Source organism: Triturus cristatus, chromosome 4_1 (assembly GCF_964204655.1).
Source record: "Triturus cristatus chromosome 4_1, aTriCri1.1, whole genome shotgun sequence".
In the NCBI taxonomy this organism is placed as follows: domain Eukaryota; kingdom Metazoa; phylum Chordata; class Amphibia; order Caudata; family Salamandridae; genus Triturus; species Triturus cristatus.
Genome location: NC_140585.1, coordinates 237008672 through 237026419, shown reverse-complemented (window position 1 = coordinate 237026419; position 17748 = coordinate 237008672). Strand labels below are relative to the sequence as shown.

The 17748-nt window shown below is 44.2% G+C and overlaps 1 protein-coding gene across 2 annotated transcripts in view; it reads left to right on the top strand.

Moving 5' to 3' along the window:
* The window catches only part of LARGE1 (LARGE xylosyl- and glucuronyltransferase 1), a 998660-nt gene extending 982879 nt beyond the window's left edge, over positions 1 to 15781 (top strand). For both annotated transcript variants that reach the window (XM_085651963.1, XM_085651962.1), the window contains exon 15: positions 10983 to 15781. In XM_085651963.1, the coding sequence (XP_085508089.1) occupies positions 10983 to 11180 (198 nt within the window). In that variant the 3' untranslated portion in view covers positions 11181 to 15781. The remainder of the gene's footprint in view (positions 1 to 10982) is intronic.
* Positions 15782 to 17748: the final 1967 nt, after the last annotated feature.

Sequence of the window (17748 nt, the reverse complement as noted above, 5' to 3'; positions counted from 1 at the left end):
CCACGATCAGAAACAACTTACAAACTTGTTCACTAGTCTAGGCCAGCTCTGCTCGGCCAACATCAACTAGGCAGGGCAATGGGATCAGGCAGGACAAGGAAGCAACCACCTCAACCAAGAAAGCGTAATTATAAGCCAAAACCAAACCCCAAAGGAGCAGCATCCCCCCTGGGTGGTTCACCAAATTCATCGTGGAATCAAGGAGCAACACTAATATCAACAACCTATTCAATCTTTGGTTCAATGAATTCAACTGGGAAATTTACCTTTCTAAAGGACCCTACTGCAGCCATATATGCTACACCGGCAAATGCTAATGGCCTCCCTAACCCACTGACGCCATATAAACCAGCCACCACACAGAATGAAGACAAAAAAGATAAAGAATTACAAGAGGCAGCAGTAACTGCAAAGAATGCAGCTCCAAACAGCAGCAAGTGCAATGAAGCCCTCCAGGCGACAGAAGGCATCGTACAGGAGGTTACAAAATTGTACTGTTGGAGCAACAAGGTGCAAGTCATTCAAGCGCAAGTACACACAAAAACTGAAGTACCTTTCAAGGATGAAGCTTTAACATATAGAAACAACACCGATGCTAACCCGGGGACAGTAGATGCCGACCAAGAGGTTATAATACCAAACAGCCAGAGTAGCACGGTGCAAACTACGCAAGTGCAAGCTTACCAGCACACAGAACTGGATCCCACGTCCAGGACTGACACAAGGTCCGACGACAGATCGGACGCTATCACTGATGCAGAAAAACCCCAAAACTATTCCACTCCAAGACAACAGTTAAAGCAAAACAACAAGAAGGAGGACACCTATAACAGACGATTTCAATGACTCGTGGATGGAGTCTCAATCAATAATGAAGAATAAGGACATAATGCAGGCAATATGCACCATGTCCAAACCTCCAACACAACCTTGTAAGTCACCAATGCCCCAACTGGAAGTGCAATTAACAACAGTAGAAAAAGTAAGCTCCCCGGAACAGGCACAAGCCGTGACAACAAACCCAACAAACCCAACAAACAAAATCACAGTACAAATAAACAACATTAAGCCTATTAACCAAGAGAGGAAAGTAGAGAAAGACAGAAAGGCTCAGTCCACAACGTCAAAACACATCAACTTAGCACAAGAAATGGGACACATTGACAAGAGTCCAATAGAGGGTCAATTTAGAAAAAAACCTACAACGCAATTATTAGACCAACAGCAAACAATAATCGACATATCTAGCTCACTTGAGCAGTCAGGAAAAGAGGCCACTCATTTAGCTATTAAAGTTCACAGCAAAAACAAACCCACCGGCAAACAGCGGACCCACACGGATAATACAATAGACAAAAACAGCACGCACTATCCACCCAATAGTATCATGGAGCGTAACCATCAGGAGTATCATAATATTACTAAACACCTAATGGAGCAGAACCAAGAGTTCGAAAAAAAACTGGAAGTCCTTTCAAATCTGCATACTTTCCTAGTGAAAGTGCTGCAAACTCCAATTAGTGCCCTCAACATGCAGTCTGATAAACTTGATATCCATATCAGTCTAATGAATGTCATAGCAGAATATTTTTCCGGCATAAACACCAAACTTGACTCCGTGATGGGCCAATTATTTACAAATAAAAACACAACATCTACACAGGCTCAAGCACTTAACTGCAAAAACAACAGTTGATGGACAGAATGCAGAACAATATCATACATTCACCCCAGTACAGAGATCTGGGCCTAAATCCATTGTTTTTTTGCTCACCATGCCATTCCAGTTTGAACCCATCCATATGCAAATCAGTCTTGACCCTGTGCCTCATGGGAACAGCCCAGCCCGAACTGCCAAGCCAGGTCCTCCCTGGACTGGAAACAAGCATCCTAGGACCGATTTCGGGGTTTCACCCATCTTCAGCCAGGATAGCTTGATTCCAGTGGCATGGAGAGCACGGGACCCACGTCTGGGCATACCTGGCACACTTAGGGCGAGAAAGCAAAAGACACACAATTGATAGACGGAATGCAAACAAATCAAACAGGAACAAATAAAAAAAATTAAGTCCAGTGCGTGCCCAGGGGACAAAGTAATTAAAGCAAAAAATCCTAAGGGACTTACCATCACCCAGCCGAGCACGACCACTAGCACACAGGAAAGAGGCTGCTCCTACGAGAACTTAGGTCCTACCTTGCAGATTCACACCGAGGAAAAAGGAGAAGACAGGGAAGTCATCTCTAAGGAAAGCCAGCAATCTGGGAGAGAGAAGAGAGACCAGATACTGATAAAAATAAATGTGCAATGCGAAACAGGGAATTGCATTGAACCAGAAGAGCAGGTAAGAAATCAAAGCTTCAGACCGGCGCCAACAATCCACTCTCAAAAAAAGGAGCTTAAAACAAACTTAAACAACAGGATCCTTCTAACACCACACTATTCCTCACAATGACCACATGATTATTTAAATAGAGGGAATATCTTGCGCCTTATGGCAGTCATACCAACTTTAAAACATTTGACATCTACAGACTTGTTTGCGATAGAATTCATGAGCCAGGCAAATAACACTGGAAGGGAAAAAACCCTAGCAACTTGGAAGACGGAAGAAACGGTCTCAGACATCTTAAAAGAGGCCTAGGGGTTTATATCGCTCCACTCCGTTGAAACAACGCTGCCCGTCACCTCTCCTATCATCAAATCAACCTACAAACAATAATCCAAGTACAAACTCAGTTTTCTGGGTTCTACGAGGTGCAATAGGCACGGATGGTAAAATTCCACAACAACAAAAGTTGCAAAAAATAACATATCAGGGTCCTCAAAGACTAGACCTGCAAGGAGAATGACACGCAACGACGCAATGTACATCAGAGTTCCCCCCAATTAAAATCTTGTCATGGAACATAGCAGGAGCAAAGAGTTGCCTGCAGGACAATGGGCCTCCCGAGATTTGGGATAACTACGAAATCATTGCCCTCCAAGAAACATGGCTGACAACTCCAGTGGAAGTTCCAGGGCGGATCCTCCACCATGTGAATGCCATACGAATGCAGCAGTACGGTAGACCTAAAGGCGGCCTCGCTGTTTATATTTCCACAGCACTAAACATGTCTTCTGTCCAGTTGTCAACAACCACATCCGACATGCAAATATTAAAAATGGAGTTGGGCTCTCAGCTAGTAGTTAGTACTGTAATTTTTATTAATATTTATGCACATCCGAAACAAAAAGCAAAAAAAGAACTATTTTAAAAACTCATCACCACCATTGCAGAATTCCGGTTTGAACAACCAACCTGGGAAATAATCCTAACTGGAGACTTCAACTCAAATCTACTATGCACACCAGAAGAAGACAATAACATCACTGCAGCAAACGCGGTCTGGGCAGTACAAATACAATCCTTTTCCATCTCAAAATGAGCTGACAATGCAGGACAACAACTGGTACCAGACCTCGAACACCTAGGGATGCGTGTACTAAATGGCAAAACGAATCAGGGCAGACCCGTGACCTGCATATACCACGGCCCTCACTCAAGCTCAGTGTTAGATTACACAATAGTAACTCTCCCGCTCTTAGTGCAAATAGAAAGGTTTCTGATCATATACACCACCGAGAGTGATCACTCAGGACAGCACTTTGAATTAACCACGACATTTCTAAGACATACAGAGGCACCGACTGTGGAGGAGTCCACATCAACAATAAACCAGAAACGATTGCGATGGACAATTAGCACACTACCGCACATAGCTTCGAGGGCGAAAGACCTGATGGTGACCCTTGAATCCCAAAAAAGCTTGACAATTGAAACATGGATAATTTTCCTGGCAACCATATCACAGTCAGGGGCATCGACAAAACTGCAAAGTAAAAAGAGGATAAATTACAATAAACATCTAAGTCAAGCTGCCCGAACTCTAAGGAAGCAACTAAGAAGAGCAATTAGGTTGACACGGCAACAAATTGCATCCACTATTACATGGGAGCAAGTACGCCAATTAAAGAAGAAATACAAAAAACTAATTTGGGAAGACAAACAAACACAACATAGCAACTTTTGGACAAAAGTATTACATAACGCAAAGCAATCGAATGCCAGAGCATTCTGGGACCAAGTAAATTCTCTCTCCAGAACGTTGAAAGTCATAAACGCGACTTGTGTCTCAGAGTCTGCTTGGGTATAACACCTTATCACCACATTCTCAGTATTAAACGAGGGCGGGATAAACTCCCTTGAAACCATTTTAAAGGTAGATCAAACAGCTTTGGTGACCCCGAATAAGCACAGTAATAGGGTGGATAAGCTCTCCAAAACTACCAAAACAACAGAAAAGAGTACAACACATGATGGGGTAGCACAACAGCCATACCTACCCTATTCCGAAGAGGAGATCTCTAAGGTCATAGTAAAAAGTAGGCTCGATGGGGCCCTGGGCCCGAATGGAGTACCCCAAGCAATTTATAAACAAGATCCCAACTTTTTGGCAACAAAGATGTACTGTCTGTTTCGTCTGGTAGGCACAACTAGCTTCCTCCCAGAAAGCTGGAGAGGCTCAATAATTAACCCGGTATTTAAAGAAGGAGAGCGCACAGACCCCACCAATTATCGTCTGATTGCGTTTATAGATGTCGAGGCCAAATATTATGCATCCTTGATTTTAGCAGACTTGACAAGCAGGTCCGACGCGAATAAAATAATCCCCATCAACCAGTTGGGCTGCCACCGGGGCACAGGTACAATCACAAATGCCCAAGCATTAGGGCTGATTTCTGATAAAAGCCTATGGAAACGACAAAATCTGCACCTATGCTTTGTGGATTTTAAAGCGGCATTCAACCGTGTCAGTAGACTCATACTGTAGGGCAAACTGAAGCAACATGGTCTACCAGAATCAATACTGAAAGCAATAATGGATTTATATACCGACACTTGGATGCAGGTAAAAATTGCCGACAGCAAGAAGCTCACTAGGAAGATCTATACCAGTGAGGGACTAAAGCATGGCGGTGTCTTGGCCCCATACTTGTTCAACCTATTTATAGCCAACCTGACACCAAGGCTAGATGTGGCTAACTCACATCCTCGCGTCTGGGTTCACTGCCATTAACACATCTGTCCTACGCGGATGGCATCGTGCTCTTAAGCTACACGAGAATCAGCTTGCAAAGAGCAATTAACGAGCTAGCTGACTTCGCCAAAACAAATTTGATGGAAATAAGTATTACAAAAACAAAAGTCATAATCATAACTCAGTCTTCATAATCAAACAATGTTCACAATCAACAACGTGAGGTTGGAAGTGGTGAGCAGTTATAAATATCTTGGGATATATTTGGAATGAGCATAAAACATAATCTGTGCAAGATGTCTACATTTGACCAAAATGCTCTAACAACCCAAAGTGGCCTGAAATATGTTATATTGAGGCTAGAGCTCAGGTGTACAAAACACTCCCCTGCTTTAAACCCCTGTTAGTAAATATGTTGTGCTCATGTAACAACCCCTGTCCTGACCTGAAACCAGGTCTCTGAATATAACTCTAACATGCAGCAGTGTCAGAGAAATCCACCGTAAATTCTACCAAAGGCTCTGACTGTTTACACAGCTGGATAAATAAGTGAAGTCTATAAAACAAACACACAGATTAGGCTAATGAACATTTGTCATGGTATTTGGCAATACACCTAATGTGTTACCAGTAGTTTCAAAACCCACCCTAAACCCAGTCCCAATGAAGAAAAATAACCCTTGTTGTGTGGTTCAATGATTAAATTCTGAAAGAAATTAGTGTAAATATTTGCATTGTGTCTGAGACGATGGTACTTCACAATGGTCACCCATGAGCAGTGGATGTAAGATTGGGCCTTTCTGTGTAACTGACAAGATGGGCCGGAAGGTGGATTGTGCCTATGCGGACTCCTAGAGATATCATTTGGTCCTGGGGAGACTTGGGATCTAGCTTCTTGTATGGAAGTAAAAAAGCTTTCACCATCCCTCAGTGCTTGGTGCTGTCACCTCCATAGAAACTTTATCTGAAAGACACAGCGCTGTTATAGGATTTCCCCATATTGTCATTTGGAGCCCATTAAGCTTTGCGTGGCAACTAGAGGTATCCAAACAGTTAACAATGGACCACAACTTCTATGAATCATTCCATTTTATAGCTTCAAAAACATATTTCCATCGTACATCATTCCACTGGCGCTTGGATTCCCATGCTACCTTTCTTGTTGCCCTTTTTCAAATGATCGCCTCTTGGTAGTCCAAATTGACAGATGATTTGTTCCAGTTCTGCAAATTTATTGTCTCAGAATCACCAAGCTAATTTTCTGTCCCTCAGCCTTCCAGAAATTCCTCCAGCAGATCTTCCCAGACGTATCTTAGGCATACGTTTATTTACTTAAAACACTCTGGAGCTCCTTTTCCAGGATAGAACATCATGCTTGAGGGTGCGAGGCCTGGAAATAGCATTTTAAAGAGGGAGGGTAGGATACCGCTAGGCGCACAATGTAGCTCCAGTAGTTATTCACCGGCAATAATGCACTGAAATATTCACATAGACGTGTTGCCAGTTCCATGTACCTACAGCAGTTATTCGGTGGCAGTAATGGAAGGTGATAGTCACATAGACGTGTTGCCAGTTCCATGTACCTACAGCAGTTATTCGGTGGCAGTAATGGAAGGTGATAGTCACATAGACGTGTTGCCAGTTCCATGTACCTACAGCAGTTATTCGGTGGCAGTAATGGAAGGTGATAGTCACATAGACGTGTTGCCAGTTCCATGTACCTAGAGCAGTTATTAAAGGTGCACTCGTCACTAACACTCTTGGGTCCTTTCTCAGCAGTTGCTCCTTGAATGTGTGCCCTGCCAGACCACTAATGAGAGGCAAAAATATTGGTGTCCATCATTTTATTTATTTTGAGAGTTTTATATAGCGCTGGATAGACCCGGAGGTATCAGAGCGCTTTACATAAGGTTCCACAGAAATTAAAAAACTACATCAGTTACACGTTACATCAGCTACTAGAAAAACATTTCAAGAGAGTAGAAGACGAAATAAATGGAGCTCAGAAGGGTAAGGGGGTAAAGATAAATATATGCGACACATTAAAGAGCGAGAAGGGGAGACAAATAGAGTGGATAGGGGGAGAGGGGGAGTGTGAAGGGAGAGGAGAGGAAGAGGAGGTAGACGGTATGAGAGACGAAGGGAAAGTCTGCCCAATGACCGACTGGGTAGGTGACGGCCGAGGTGGGAATCCACAGCCAGTCTCCCCTTTAGCTCTCAAGGTAGCTCCATCGGGCATCGGTCAGATAGTCTCTAGGTTACATCAGTTACAGGTTACATTGGTTGCTCAAAACATTTAAGTAGCATATAAGTAGAGATTAATGGCACGAGGAAGGGTAAGGGGGGTAAGGGTGAAAGGGAAACTAGGAGGGAGATGCGGCGGGGAGACGAAGGAAAATGTCTGCCCAATGTCCGGCTAGGTAGGTGACGGCTTAGGGGGAAGTCCACAGATCACCTCCTCTGTAACTATCAAGGTAGCTCCACGGGGCATCTGTCAAAGTGCTAGGTCTCCGCTGTCGGTGGCAAGATCACAGATTCAATGTCCAGAAGGGTGAGCCAGATAGGGGTAGAGGGTGGGGGAGATGCGCGAGGTCTGGTTGATGACCACTCCACGTGCTGTCATATTTGTACCCTCTGTGTGGCATGGCCATCGTCCATCACTACTCATCTCTCCTGCATCTCTCCTGCTCATTTCTCCCCCTTGGAGAACGGGCTTGTTGTTTTGCTGGGATTGAACTAATTCAGCATTAGGCATCTTAGGGTCAGGCAGGCTTGGGCACTCCCTACGGCCTAAACAGCAGTGAGACGTCGGCTTCCAGAGGCTTGGTTCAAGTTATGAGGTTCATTTACACAGCTGTGATTTTAATCTGGGTAAAACATCTGTACCCTCTCGCCTTAAGGGACATCCTACCTCTCCAGAGGGACCCCTTCCCCTTTGAGAATGGTTGGCAAAAATTTTTTTTCAGTGCAGGCAGTGGTCTCTAAAACCACTGCCTGCTCTTAAAAATTAAAAGAAAACTTCATTTTTCTTTTTTAAACGCAACCTGTTTTCCTTTAAGGAAAGCAGGCTGCATTTAAAAACAATGATTGCTTTATTTAAAAGCAGTCATGGACATGGTGGTCTCCTGACCCCAGCAGGCCACCATCTCTGTGATTTTAGTGATTCCCAATGGGTCGCAAATTGTGACCTACCTCATTAATATTCATGAGGTAGGTCCATTCGCGACCCACTCTGAATCGCTAAGTGAAATCCATGGAGTTTCATACATTAGGAATCGCGATTACCTAATTGCAATTCGCAGAAGATTCGCTGTTTCCACTATTGATGCATGTGGCCAACATTTCTCTGATTCAGAAGAGGATCCAAATTCCATTGTAGTTCTTTGTAGTGAAGTCTTTGCTCCTCCAAAGGGAGGGATGTGGGCACTGACTTATTTGGATTCTCCTTCTCATTGTTGACATGATTGGCATGGCCTTGATCACTGATGTGTAGAACGTCTACGTGCAGGATCCATCAAGCATTGAATTTATTTGGTGTGAGAAGGTTAAAGGGAATAGTCCCATGGACGCGCAGCACTTAATGCGCCATTTATGAAAAAAGAACATGGGCTTCAGTAGACTGCAAACAAATGGTGATTTCAGAGCCTGTGTCCTAAACTCTGCCCCCGACATTGCAGAGAAGGAAGCACTATTTGCTTTCCATTCATTTTTCCATTCTTTACTACAGTGTGGTGAGCATCGGTGGGCCTCTAAAAATCACATTTCTGCTTTACAATCTGCAATAAAGTGCCAGCTAGGGAGAGGATACCATGTGGGCAGGACTCTCATCTGAGTAAAGGTCCCACACTGTAACTATTGTATCATGGCTTCTTTCCAGTACTCCGCTATGTCTCTCTCTTCATACCTATAACTTGGTCGGTGCAGCAGAGGGGGGTTGCAAGTTTCTTTGTGATTGAGTTGACCAACCGCCAGGTTCAATAGACTAGACTGTGTCAGCTAACACTACACATGTTGGCAATCCATGCATAATTCGGGCTAACAACATAACCTGTTGACCGATACTCATTTTCTGGGGCTATTTCCCATCCCCGACTTGGGGGCACCTATCCACCTAATAGCAAGACAATAAACTCCTTCTCAAAGGTGTAAATGCAGAGCTTCATATGGCAGGAACAATGCATGCATACTGATGTATAAGTGGCCGCTGCTGTGACACAGATAAATGCCAGGATCACTCTTCATTTCTCTCTGGACAGGGCAAGGCATGATTATTCTCCTGAGCCAACCTATTAATACACACTGTGTACAAAACATGTCTTTCACAAATCAAAACTACTTGATGGATTACATTCTGAATATCTCATGGCTATTCATTACAGAGAGACAATGCTTTAACATCAGAATTCTCCAGGTGTGCTCATAGGAGAGAGTTGCAGTGTATAAGAATGCAAGAATGAGGGTAAGCAGAGTTGATGATGAGTCCAAAAGAAAGTTTATTCTTCAGTTCAAGGAGGAGTTATGAACAACATATATGTTTTGGGCATCTTTTTTATCACCTTACAGGGCCCCTTGGACCCCTGAAATGTACACTTGTCACGCCCTGAAGAAGGTGACACCCATGAGAAAGGGTGACAGCACCGAAACGCGCTCGGTGTGTTTTTTCTTATTCTTTGATTTCTGAACTGATCCAAATGATCCATATCATTTCTTGGTCGGAACAATTCTTTTTGATATAGAGTCTAGACTGAATGTTTTAGTGATGTGTGGAGTATTTAATTAGGTTGTGAATGGGATTTTGAAGGTTTGAGTTGTATGAATGAAGGTTGTCAGGTTGTCCATTCAATTTGTCAAACTGTTGGGGCTATTTGTGTTGTACATATTTTATTGTATAATAATTATGAATTTTGACATCAAATTACTTTTGTTTTGAATATCAACTCAAAAATCAATAAATGTTGTCATAATAATTTTCTAGCTTATTTGCTTCCTTTTGCATATTTGGTTTGGCCTGAGTGATCTGTTTGATTTCTTTAACGACTTACTAGCGTATATAGAATTTAGATAGGTGGAGCGCCCCTTTTGTTCTATTGGTTATTTTTCCCCTTTTGCTCCACCTCGATCAATCCAGGGGTACCCCCTCTTTATTAGTAGTTATTCTCCTGAGCCAACCTATTAATACACACTGTGTACAGGAACTGTAAGGTATGAGGTAGTAGAAGCCCCACCGGAGCCGCATCCCAGCGGCTCAGCCCTCACATTCCAACTGCCATTCACTCATCCAGGTATACATGAACATTCTATGACATCACCCACACTATGGCCGAGCATCAGGGCGCTGAATACAAGACATACACATCAACAAGAACAGGTTACCACACAGTGGCACAATACGAGTCAATACATATGCTTTCCGCAAGCATTATGTCTGGATGCTTCATCCCAAAGTAATGCACAGTTCAACCAAAAGGTCTTGCGAAACATCATTGCTTACATAATTGGATGCCTAGTGCAAGTCTTTCCTAGCTTCCTTATAATCTGATGTGGAATCTCCTCTCATGTTGGGAGTAGCAGTATTGTCAAGTTACCTTGCGATCATATCAGTTACTCCTCATTTTCTGACTCTCTTACATCCATGATCTCGTGGCTACTCATTTGCTATCCATGAAATCTTATCTCAGTGCTAGGCTTCTGTGTTAAAGGGAAGTGTAGAGGATGCTACACCCGCATGATGTAGAGGGTATATCTACCTACATGTACCATGCAACGCCCTGTATTGACAGCATTGAGAGCAAGTTCTTGTCCAGCCACAAGGTATCCAAAAGTTGTAAAAAGGAGAGAGACAGTAGACCAGTGTAAAATAGTCCCCACAAGGGTAACTTTATCCTCTTTTTCTCTTTTTACAGGAGTACGAGTTCACCGTCCTTCCTAACGCCTACATGATCCACATGCCACATGCTCCCAGTTTTGACATCACCAAGTTCCGGTCAAATAAGCAGTACCGAATTTGCCTAAAGACCCTGAAGGAGGAGTTCCAGCAGGACATGTCTCGGCGCTATGGTTTCACAGCCTTGAAATACCTCACTGCGGAGAACAACAGCTAGCAGGACACCTAAAGGGATAACCATCTTCATGAGGCGCCCATCATGATGGGAGAAGGACACCTACATGAAGCCAAGGCGAGGGCCTTCTCTCCCTCCATCCAGGGCTGAGACATGTCGCTGCTGAGGAGGGTCGCTAACTTCAGCGGAAAAGGTACGGGTGAGCTGCACACCCCGAGGAAGAATGTGGTGCCTTCAGCGTGGGCACCATTCTCTTACTGAACAGCCCTTGAAACAGAATGAGGTTAAGGAAGACATTCTCCTCTCATCTCAAGTAAGCCAGTCCTGCAGTGTTTGAGATGTTCCCCAGCCTGCAGCTGGAATGGACATCACTTTCAGGAGGGAACAACACCAGCGTCTGATGAACCCTGAATGAGTCCCTGTTCCTGCTATGCAGACTGCACAACCTCTGAAAGTACTGCAGGTCAACCACAGCCTAACTAGGGAACTCTATAGAGGACAGGACCACCACTGGACTTCATGTGACTCTTTCTATGATCCTTTTTCCATCCACAGAACAATCGCGATTCATTCCCCTCACCTCAGAAGCCATTTCATTGTCCTTTCTTTCTTGAGAACAAAGCAGGTTTGACAAAGTATATACAGATATATATATATATATATATATATATATATATATATAATTGCACATAAATTTGATGATGACTCATGATCATGACTTAAGGGATGAAAGATGTTTTGGATTGGATGTACGGGTTGCTGTCGGTGCACTAGTCCAGAGACCACTTTCTACCCCTTCTTCCATCCATCTCCTTAGCTAATGTTTCTGGCTGAAGAAGAGTATGATGTGCGTCTTGAACATACAGTGAAGTACAGTCGGACGTCTATGACATCATTGCACATGCAACGCACTACTTTACTTCCAAGTGGCCTGGTTGCACAAAGGAGATTTTGCTAAACGTGCAAGCTGGGCTTTCACTGTAGCACCTGCCGGGCATTGTGGACTTGTAAAACATGAGAAATTATACTGTACTCTTGAGTAAGACTACTGTACCTTATGGCTTTGTTACCCACAAAACGTATAGTGGTGTTGGGTGTGGCTGTTGAACTGACAGAATGTAACTGGAACACAATATTTCAGAGTGCAGCTACAAATGCTCCCTAATATGGCATTCATTACTATTGAGTGCCATTGCTGGACTTGGTATTCTGATTGTGCTCGAGGCATAAAGTACATTGCTTAGTGTCTCTGTTAGATTTACTGGTCTGGTCGTACCTAGTCAACACCCCAACTCAAAGCTCAGCTGTTGGATTTGGCGCCCCCATGCCTAACCCCAGATGCATTTGTGAGTGTGGTAGTAACTAGACCTTCATGGTCTAGTCGTATCTGTCGTATTTTTCTATAGGCAGCACCTAAACCCATCTCTGACTATTAAGCCTCAAAATCTACTGTTTGAAAGAGTCCTTCAGGGGGAGCATTATTTATGAAGGTTTTTAAGTCTAATCAACAGATGCATGGAGAACAAACCCTCTATGTATACAAAACACTAGTCCTCCACTCGCTCACAAACGTGTTATCCTTGTGGCCTGGATAAAGATGAACCCAGTGCAGGCTTTGTGGCATGAGTTGGTAGGACATGGGTACATTTCTTACAACCATTCCTTCTTACCTGTACTTCGCAACAGGCAGTGAGTTTACGAGCCGACAACCTCTTCCACGCCCCTTCTTTTTTCCTCTACCTCTAACCAGACTGTCCTCACAAACAACCTCTTCTCTCGTCCTCCTAATTCACAGCTCTCTGTATTATAAGGTCTATTGCGGAACGCTTCCTCTCCTCTACATCCCACCCTACCTCCATGTACCACTGAATAGGATGTGCTACTCCTACTGCCCGGTGCCTTCTACGGGAACGTGTTTTGATGCAGAACACTACATGGTGACTTGAGGTTGATAGATACTGGTTGTGCTACGTAGTCTCTTCCCTATGACACGTACGCCTTCTCATTATAAAACAGAATTCACAGCATGGAGTTAGTTTACCAATGCTGAGAACAGAGAGAGCACAGTCTCCGCCATCTTGTCCTACGTGTTATACTTGCATCGGCAGGACAAACATTCCCAACGCTACGTGTCCTGGGGCTTGAATCCAGCAGAAAATTGAAACCTGAGGAGCACTAAAGCATAAAGACCTATAGGGTGGCTTTTGCAAGGTCTCTGTGAAGATTTTTAAACCAGTTAAAGTAGACTGTAAACAGTGGATCCCCCCTCATCAAGCACTGGCTGATGAGGGGTAATACCCCGAAACTGGTCCCATTATGCTGGTTTCTGGTCCAGGAGGACCTGGCCTGGCAGTGCTGGCTGGACTGTTCCTATGGGAAGCAGGGTCAAGACTGATTTGCATATGGCTAGGTCAAAACTGGAATGGCATTGTGAGAAAAAACACAATGAATTTAGGCCCAGATCTTTGTACTGGGGTGAATGTTTGACATTGTTCAAGAAGTAGGTAAAATGTAACTATCATTGAATCCTATCTTTCAGTTCTGTGAATAATGCAATGGTGAGTTCTTGAAGTTTAGAAATTGGACTCCCAGACTCCTGTTAATACTAAGGTTTGCCAGATGGACTATGCAAAGCTGGCATTCTTCATTTACTGGTGCTAGAGTGTAGGGACTGGTCAGGATTGAGGGTGCATCATCAGTGAAGTAAAACAATATTCTCAGTTTTGCAAGAAGGATGTGCATCAGGACAACATTAGAGCTGGCAAGCAGGCTTGGGAGAAATTTAAGAGGTGAAATACCTATGAGCTTCAGGGATTTATATTAGGATGCAATGGAAGTGCTTTGTATGGAGCAATTGCAGTGTTGTCATACTACCAGCCCTAGGTGTTAAAATAATAGGGAGAATGGTACAACCTGGTCCTTGGCCGAGCTATGCTTGAGAACCTAGTACTGGAAAACTATCCCAGATTTCAAAGGTTCAAAATTAATTGCAAGTTTACACCTGCGGGGTGGTCCAGCAGACGTGTGGGGTCTCCTAGTGCTAACATATGGGTGATCAGGCGCTGCTGGCCACGCATCAGTAAAGCCCTTACATATCCAAATGTTGTAACAATTCGGGTAGATCCGGGTAGAGGAGAGATGCAAGTGCATCAGTGGAGATGTTGAGGCTTTAAGTCAAGGCTATAGAGGGTCATGGTGCAGCCACATCAGCAGGGCTTGGGAGAGGGGCTACTGGAATGGAAAGGGAAGGGGTATGGTGCAGATGTGTGTACAGAGCTGCTCAGGGTGGAATCATAGTGCTGAAGTTACATTAAGCTATTCCGAAGCTTGGGACCGATGTACTTCTGGAGACCCGAATTCCTCACATGGTATTTCACAAGCCTGTACTGAGGTGCCTCAGTGGAGTTATGAGGGTTCCTATTGCTAGAACAGCATAGCACAGAATATTCGATAGGTTTGCATTGAGGTTTATCCGCGTAGTGATGGGGGTTATGTTGCAAGATCCATGCAGTGTGTAGGTCTTCGTTAAGATTCAGCAGCAGAGTTTTTAGGGTTGTTCATGCTATAGCAGCAAAGGTTAATGTGTAGGTATAGACTGAGGTGCCACAAGAGATACATAAGACTGTATTGTTCTATAACAGATAAGAATTGTTGTGTAGGTCTGGACAGAGGTGCCACAACAGATTTATGAGAGTACCTACTTCTAGAACATCAGAGGGTTGTTGTGTAGGTCCGGACGGCGGTACCACCACCGATTAATGAGAGTACCTACTTCTAGAACATCAGAGGGTTGTTGTGTACATCTGGATAGAGGTGCAAAAAAAGATTTATGAGAGTGCCTCCTGATAGAACAGCAGTTATTTGGTAGGTCTGGACTGATTTGCCACAACAGATGTATGAGAGTGCCTACTGCTAGAAGAGTACACAGTTTTGTGTATGTCTAGACTGAAGTACCACTATAGATGTGAGAGTGCATTGTAATAGAACAGCATGGGGCTATTGTGTAGTTCTGGACTGAGTTGAAAAGAACAGATTTACGACAGAGGGTGCCTACTACTTGAAAAGCATATGGTTGTTGTGTAGATCTCAACTGAGGTGCCACAACAGATTTATGAGAATGCCTTCAGCTAGGACAGCATAGGATATTGTGTAGTTCTGGACTGTGGTGCCACAACAAATGTACGAGGTTGCCTACTGCTAGAACAGCATAGGGTTGTTGTGTAGGTCTGGACTGAGCTGCCATAGCAGCTTTATGAGACTTCACTGCCCTATGACAGCATAGGGTTATTGTGTAGGTCTTGATTGAAGGGCATCAGGGGAACACTAACAGAACGTGGAGCAGTGGTAACCTGAGGCTACTCTACAGTCTGGATTGAGGGGGATTTGGGGAGCTGGGAGGACGCTGGAGCTGGAAGACCCGAGCGCGCTGCAGACTGGGGCGCCTCGGGTATTTGATCACCAGTAGGGGGGAGTGTGTTCTTCCTTCGGTGCAGTTACAAGGCTGTATATGTTGGACGCGAGAAGAAGCTCTGCTGCTGTAGCTCATCTCACACTTCCCTCATGCCTACAATGACTATGTACCTAACATCAACAAGAACAACATTGTGAAATAAAGAAGTGGAAGCGGTACTCAATCAGTATAACTGGTGGTGCAGCTTGTTTGGTCAAGTGAAGTTATCTTTTTTCTGTACCAGTGAAGGCGAGCAGCTCCTAGTGCATTGACTGCATTCCCTCCCTTTGAACAGCTGCGCCTTGCGTGTGCATAGTGAATGTAGATTGGCTGTGAGGATGTGCATGCCTTGGCTCTGGAAAATTTGGGTGGTGCGCCTTGTGTGTGTACTGAATGTAGAGTGGCTGGGAGTGTGTGCATGCCTTGGCTCTGGAAGGTTTGGGGGGGTGTGTGTGTGTGTATGTGTGCGTGTGTGTGTGTGTGCGTGTGCGTGTGTGTGTGCGTGTGTGTTTTTTTTTAATGTAGATTGGCTGTGTGTACATGCCTTGGCTCTGGAAGGTTTGGGTGGTGCACCTTGTGTGTGTGTGTGTAGTGAATGTAGATTGGCTGTGTGTACATGCCTTGGCTCTGGAAGATTTGGGTGGTGCAGCTTGTGTGTATAGTGAATGTAGATTGGCTGTGAGTGTGTACATGTCTTGGCTTCAGGAGTGGTGGGTGACTCATGCCAATGGCTGAATTGTAGCCTACAGTGGGAGGCAGGTTGTGGAGAGTTCACCTCATGGTTGCACGATTTTCAAGCCTAAGACCAGACCAGGGGCTTGTGTTCATCTTGTTGCTCTCCGGAAGGACCAGGTCACTGGAGAGAAAATGTTAACTAGAGTGTGTTGGTGTGTGGAAATTGACACCATAAAAATGTATTCATCATTGGGTCAGTGAGCTATGTAGACATGTTGAAGCACGGAATACAGAACCAACAAGAGTTGTGCGAGCACCAGGGCTGGACTGGCCGTAGCGGGCATCTGGCATATCCCCGGGAGGCTGCAAGGGCGGGGGGCAGTTGTGTAGCGGTGGGGGCCGGTTTTGTTACTGGGGGCCGGTTTTGCAGCAGTGCTGCAATATTGGCCCCAAGTAACAAAAGCCGCAGTGCTTCCCACCTGCACCCACCCTACCCACATAGAGGCTGGTCTGGCACAATTGCCAGAGCTGCTTTGGGTTTCGAGTCCGGCCCTAGCGAACACAAGAGACGGCGGACTTCAAGGCCATATATAAAGTAAGATTGACGTTCTTACAGAATTCAACTAAGAGTTGCAAATATAAGTATAAAATAACATGTACATTAAAGTGTTGCATATACACAGGGTCAAGCAGCTAACAAGTATTGGAGAAACATCATTTTAAAAGTTATATTGAGTAAGAGCTCAGTTCAAGGGAGTAGGCGTTCCATTTTTTGTTTCAAACTTAATCCCATGCTAAAAGACAATAAGCAAAGGTGACCTTTCATTTTTAAGTCACAGGCGTAAGAGAACCCCTACTTACATTAAATATGACCATTTATGGAATTGCAAAATGTAAAGGTTCAGGAGAGTCATTTATTCAAAGCCTGGAACATTAAAGTTGAGATACATACACAAACCTTGTTGACATTGCATACTTGCAAGATTACATGGAAACCTCCATCGAAACCAGTTTGAAAAGAAGACAGTCAAGCCTTAAGAAATGAACGTTTAACTGCCAAATCATCATTCGTCTTTTTTTTAACCGATTTTTATTAGTTTCCCAGTACAACACATGTTTTAGGATTGCTGTATTTAAGGTACATACGTATTACCTATTTCCTGCTAATGACAGTATTTGGCAAGGAGCAGTCAGGTCAGTATAATATGGTTTGAACAATAACATTAACAAACATCACAGCACATCAGGGATATCTGTACTCTGTCAATACAATTCGACTAGTCGATTATCTCCTAGTATGATCATTAGTCATGCGTGTATTCTAGAATGGCAGGCTATGCGCAAATCCACCCCCTCTCACCTTGTAGCGCCCATCGCCTGTAGATTCCAAGAGTGCCATAGGCCGACTCACCTACCCTCATACACACCACCTACCGTGGGAACAGCATGCCTCAAAAGCCCCATGTCTAGCATACCAGCCACATC